Source organism: Gracilinanus agilis, chromosome 4 (assembly GCF_016433145.1).
Source record: "Gracilinanus agilis isolate LMUSP501 chromosome 4, AgileGrace, whole genome shotgun sequence".
Taxonomy (NCBI): domain Eukaryota; kingdom Metazoa; phylum Chordata; class Mammalia; order Didelphimorphia; family Didelphidae; genus Gracilinanus; species Gracilinanus agilis.
Genome location: NC_058133.1, coordinates 249595597 through 249601960, shown reverse-complemented (window position 1 = coordinate 249601960; position 6364 = coordinate 249595597). Strand labels below are relative to the sequence as shown.

At 49.7% G+C, this 6364-nt stretch overlaps 1 protein-coding gene across 1 annotated transcript; it reads right to left on the bottom strand.

The window, feature by feature from the left end:
• Positions 1 to 351: 351 nt before the first annotated feature.
• VAMP2 (vesicle associated membrane protein 2) lies at positions 352 to 4813 on the bottom strand. The gene is made up of 5 exons (XM_044672473.1): positions 4707 to 4813; positions 3673 to 3793; positions 2802 to 2960; positions 2287 to 2338; positions 352 to 2019 (listed from the first exon to the last, which is right to left on the bottom strand). Coding segments are annotated over exons 1-5 (351 nt in total). The 5' UTR covers positions 4709 to 4813; the 3' UTR covers positions 352 to 2002.
• Positions 4814 to 6364: the final 1551 nt, after the last annotated feature.

Below are 6364 nucleotides of genomic sequence, written 5' to 3'. Positions count from 1 at the left end.
AGTGGGTTTGGGAAATCATATACATTAATGGCTATGAAAAAACTTAACAGATGTGAGGAATTCTTTCCATTACATATTCTATGGCCTCTCCTTGTAGTTAGCTTTGAAGCTACATTTCACTCTGGATCAGGCCACAATTTCAAGGCCTTGTTTGCTCTGTCTTCTTCTTTGCCCATGTTCTCTAGCTTTCTCTCCTAATGACTCCCTTTCTCAGGCTTAAGCTACAGCATCCCTCCTTCCTTTGATTGGAGTCTAACCCTACCTCACTCTCTCCACATGCATAGCCAACCCATGTCCCCTCCCTTTAGGAAATCCAGGTCCCAAACTGAACAAAGATACACACACACTATCTGGTTTCTCATCACACATTTATTTATTGTACATTTTCACAATCTGGATTTGCCACAGAATTGGGGGCACTGAAGGGGATAGGGTAGGGATAGGGAATGGGGGGGGTCTAGAACAGAGTCCCACCCCCATATCTCCACCACCCCCAACCCAGTAGGCAGCTCTCTTTCTCCTCAACCTCCCAGAAAGTGGAATGGAGGGAACACGGAGATCTAGTGGCAAGTTAAAAGACTATATCTTCCCCTGTTTCCCCCCCACAAATTGTGCCATTTAAAGAGACTTTTTGACCCTCCTCCTTTAACCACCAACTCCCTTCAGCCTATATAGGACCTCACAAGATTCATTCCTTTCTTCCCTTGGAGAGAGGAAGGGACTAAATGTCTCCTCCTCCAACAACACATTCTGGCAGTGACTATTTCCCCCTTCTTTGAATTCAGGGGGGCAACCAAAGAAGGTGGGCAATGACAGGCCTTTGCAAACCCTCCCTGGACACCCAGGGTGAGCTATCAGCTCTGTTCCCCACAAGGAGTTGGCTCAGAGGGGAGGAGGTCCATGGAGGACTTGTGAGGTGTTCCTCAGCCCCCTTACCAGGCTCCCCACGGCAGTGACAGCCCCTGTTGGCTGGTGGTCTCCCCTCCTAGATAAGAATCGGAATGTAGCAGGGTTCCCCAATTCATCCCATCTGGGGTGGGAGGGGCAGGTGAGGGGGACCCTTTTGATAATGTCAGTGAGCCCCCCTACCAAATATGGGGAGTAGGAATGTGGAGACCCCCAAGTGGCAGAATTATTGGTCCATCAAAACATTTAACTTTAAGACACTTACATACCAGCTGTGGGGTTGAGAGTTGGGGAGGTATTTCTGGGAAGGAGGAATTAGGAAAGGAGGATGATGACAGACAAGAGTTAGAAGGAAATGGATGGTGGAAAAAATGGAATGGGGTGGGGGAGACCACAGGCTCCCATGTGTTAAAAGCAAACAACCCCTCACTTATGTAAATGTCGTGCAAATAAGGGTAGAATTGGAGGACCCATAGGTATGTTTAATAGGTAAAAGGAGACCCAACAGAGGTCAGGAGGCAGGAATGACTGAAACTGAAAAGCAAAACAAAAAGGGTGTGGTTATGTAAATGACATGCTAATTTAAATTCTCAAAGCTCCCAGGAGACACTGGGGAGGGAGAGGTGGCAAAGGGAATCTTTGTCACAGTCCATAATGATTGGATAGTCCATAAATAAGGGGGAGCCCCAGGTTCCTGGGAGGAGAGAGATGGATGGGAGAGATGAACAGCTAACTCCAGGCAAGAAGGAAGATGGAAAGAAAACAGAGAATGTTGCATAGCAGATGCACACGAAGGAACTATGGGTCAAAAGAAAAGGAGAGGAGTGAAGAATTAGGGGAGAGAAAAGGATGATGGGCAGAGGAGAGAAGTTAAGAACAACCAGAAAAAATCTTCTAGTAATAAAACTACAAACAGACCAAATATATATAATATTATATATGTATAAATAACAGCTGGCTATTTACAAGGGGGGGACACACACGCAGACACACCGGAGGTGGAACAGGAGAAGGGGCTGGAAGATATGGCTGAGAGAGGGAGAGCCATGGAGGGGAGGGGCCCCTCTCCCGGGCAGGGGCAGCTCCTGCTGTGGACTTAGGTGCTGAAATAAACTGTGGAGAGACCCAAAGAGTGTTAGGGTCAGGCTTGGTCCATGTCTCCCCATGGAGGGAATCTTTCACTTATACTCAGCCCTCCTCAGTTCTGCCCAGCCCCCCTCCACTCTTATCTGGAGTTTCATCAGCCCTGTTTAGGAAGTAAAGCTCTGGAGATGCTAGTGGGACTCAATGATCCCACAAAGGGCAGATGGAAAAGACTATTTCTTTCCCCTTCTAATTGGGCCACAGTATCTGAACCTCCTCCCTCAGCACCCTACTCACCAATGATGAGGATGAGGATGATGGCGCATATCACTCCAAGGATGATCATCATCTGAGATGGAGGGGGGGTAGAAAGAAGGAAAAGAGGAAAGAAGGAAAAGGTGAAATGAGGAGATGGATAGAGAGTGAGGAAAAGAAGAAAAGGGGAGAGAGAAAAGAGGGAGGAGAGAGACAGAGAGAGGAAGAAGAAAAGGAAAATGAGAAGAGGGATGGAGGGGATAATCAGGTTAGTAAGGGGAAAGGTCCGAGCTCCAAGCTCTGCCCATTTCCCACCCTCCAAACCATTTCTTTAAAGAACAAAATGTATCAGGGTATTAAAAAGAAATCCTTTAGTAATCACCTAATATAACCCCTTCATTTTAGAGAGGAGGAAATCGAAGCCCAAATAGAAGTGACTCATCCAAGGTCACATAGTTTTGCTTTAGTATCAGTCAGCCCATGAGAATACTTTACTCCATTCTCCCAATTTCCTCCCCTTGCCAACCCACCCTCATTCCCTCCTCAAGTCCCCTTACTTTGAGGTTTTTCCACCAGTATTTACGCTTGAGCTTAGCAGCACTTGTCTCAAACTGGGAAGCCCCAGCCTGGAGGGCATCTGCACGGTCATCTAGTTCTGATAACTTCTGGTCCCGCTCTAGGACCTTGTCCACATTCACCCGCATGATATCCACCACCTAGACAATGGAGGAGGAGAGGGTCAACATGTTTAAGCTCATGCCATTGATTCACAAAAGCAATATTACAGATATGTCACAAACTATGCCCGGAAATAGATTCAAGCATCACACAAATAGGACAACCCCCCAAGGACATAATACATGTGATATATGCTAGGACACAAACCTTGAGCTAACTATAACCTGATGTACAGGAGCTGTCTGGCACAAAGTAATACCAGGGACACTTAAGGCGTAATTGCATACACAGGACCCTTCTGGGACACAGAGCAAGGGCATGCCAAAAGCTGATCGAGGTACATGCCTCAGACATACTGGCAGAACCCAGGAACACATTGGATGTAGGTCAGAAACATCCCCTTTACACACAAAGGCATAAAACAATGAGACTTACCCATTACCTACAAACCTTCAACATGCCTAGTATACAACAGCCCAACACACCAGGCCCAGAACTCGAAGGGTAAAGCGAAGGAGCAAAGCCAACTAACTTACCAGATGACCATAGGCATGACAACAGTGACACAGGTCTCGGTCCAATACCGCTAATGCGAGAAACATTGGTGCCTCTTCCCCTAAACTCACTCCCAGCCCAAAAGCTGTAGTACCTCAAGGCACTCAGCAGTGATCTGTCCATGGTACTGATCACGAGGCAGACTCTCCTTACCCCCCTTTCCCTTTCTTTCACTTCTCCTTCCTCTAGGCTCACCTCATCCACCTGGGCCTGGGTTTGCTGCAGCCTCCTGTTGCTAGTGAGGTTTGGGGGGGCGGCAGGAGGGCCCCCTTCTCCTGCTGGGGCAGCAGGAGGCATGGCAGTAGCAGGAGCAGACCTGAGGGTGTAAGTGGCAAAGTAGTGTCTTGACACAAGGACATCCAGCCCTTCACAGCAGATGCTGCCAGCCCCCACCTCTCCCGGGTCCCCAGCTCTCCCCACAGGAAGACATCAGGCAAACCCTTTCAGCCTCAGATTCTGAGACTCAGTCATTTCTCTCTGCACATCAGTTTTCCTTTGAAGAACGAGGCAATGGGCTCGAGCACTGTGGTAGTGAGACTTCTCATCTCCTCTCAGGGCCCCTGGAAGCCTGGGAACTGAGGGCAGGTCCCAGATCCTCAGGCTGGGGGGGGTAAGGGTGGGTTGGTGGAGGCTGCCAAGACCATTGAGACTTTGCGGGGCGGCTGAGACCGGCATGCGAGGCCGAAACGCCGGGGTCCGCTGTGCTAGGGCTGATGTCAGGCATCTCCAGGGGTGGGTCGGATTGGTTGGCTCGGGGCTTGGTCTCAGCTCTACACTGCGACTCTGCAGCCCCGGGTTACCCCGGGGCCCGGGTATTTTTAGCTCCTCGTTCCCCATCCTCTTGGGGCTTTGACAGCCCCGACCCAACCCCTCCTCTAAAATCAAAAGCGACGCCCCAGCGGCTGGCCAGGCTGGAGGGGACAGAACCCAGCCTGCAGGGCCGGAGTGGGCCGGGGTGGACCGGGGCGGCGGCAGCGCGGGAGGCTGCAGCCCGGGCTCGAATCGCCCTTGGGCACGGCCGGGCCCAGCTCCCAGAGGGCGCCCGGGCAGCAAGGGTGGGGACGGCTGGGAGGGTGGCAGCTGAGGCAGCGGTGGCGGGGAGGAGGAGGAGGAAGAAGAAGATGAGGAGGAGGTGGAAGGAGTGAGAGTAGGAGGGTGGCTCCGGGCAGTGCAAGGGGGCCCATGGCAGCCCCGGGGACTGCGCCAGGCGCCGGGCGGTGCAGACTCACATGGCGGGGGCGGGCGGGCGCGCGGGCGGGCGGGGACAGCAGCGGCGGCGGCTCTGGCTCGCACTGGCTCCGAATGGTGCTGCTGAGCCTGGGGACGGGAAGATGGCGGCCGCACGTCACCCACATCCGGGCACCCGTGGACCAGGCCGGGCGGGGGAGTGGGGAGGAAAGGAGGGGGGGAGCTGGGAGAAGAAGTTGAGGTGCCGCCATGTTGGATGCCCTGCTCCTTCCCTTTCCACCCCCTTCCTGAGACCCTGACCTGGAAGGAACTCAGGACTTTCTAAAACAATTCCCTGCCACAAAGATATTTAGGCTGTCCACCTATCTCCAACCCCTGAACTTTCAGCACCCCAAACTCTTTAACCTCAAACCTCCAAACATCCAACATCCCAACACCCCAAATTCAACTCCACTCTCCTAATCCCAAACTCTCAAACACTCCAGTCCTCAAATCCACAAAACCATTACACTGCATACCCAGTACCCCAACACCTAACCTACAACATCCCAACAATAAAATCCCTACAATTTTCTCAAGTAAAAAATACTCTAACCTAAAAAATCCGGGTCCTTAACTCTCAGCTTTGAATTTCTAACCCCAGATACCAAGCCTTTAATACTTCCACCTTCAAAATCCTTTAATACTCCAATACTTCAAAACCCAACACTCCAAAACCCAAACTCTAACTCTACTCCACCAAACTTTTAGTCCTCAACTTCCAATATACAAAACCTTAATTGTAATCCCAAATTTCAAGTCCCTAGTCTGGCAACATCCTAACCCAACTACACCCCAAATTTACACCCAATCTTCCTATATCTCAGGATATTGGAAGCATGCTAAATATTCAACTCTTCAAACCCTCAGCACTCTAGAGTCTCAAGACTCCAACCATTCAGCCTTTTTTCACCTTAAAATTCCTATATACAAACTTCAACTCTCACATGCCACAATTTTATTTCACTCCAATGCCTAATTATTAACCTCAAACCCTTATCTTGACAGTAGAACCCTGATATTTCGACTCCATCAGGATGACAGGATTTCAACTTCAGACAGTCCAACTCCCCAACTCCTACCTCTGACACTACACTCTAAATACTATATCCCCTAACCTCAACACTCCAATCCCAACATATGATCATTCCAGATCATAACTCAACCCAGCCACACAATTCCCCAAGCTAGAGCACTCCAATCTCTGGCTTTCCCTAGTGCTTCATCCTGGACATCTAAATACACCTGACCCCCAACTACACATCCCATTCTTCAGAACCTCGGTCTTGAATTGTATGGTCTAAGATGACTTCATTCCAACACTCTAACCGCCCCCTCTCCCCCAACTCCCAATACAATATCCAACACAAAAAGACTACTTATCTCACCCCTTGTAGAAAGAGGTAGGTTGCTTTCAAGGGGGAACAGAGAAAAAGAAAGTCCGATTTTCCCTAAGTCTGGACTCAGGGTCTATATTCTGATCCATATTTCTTGTGGCCAAAGGATTTAGAGCTGAAAGAGATTTCAGAAATTATGTAGTGCCTCTTATGTGTCAAGCACTGTGCTAAACACTTTACAATTATTTCATGTGATCCTCACAACAATCCTGGGAGAGAGGTGATATTCCCATTTTACATTTGAGGAAACTAAGGCAAAAAGA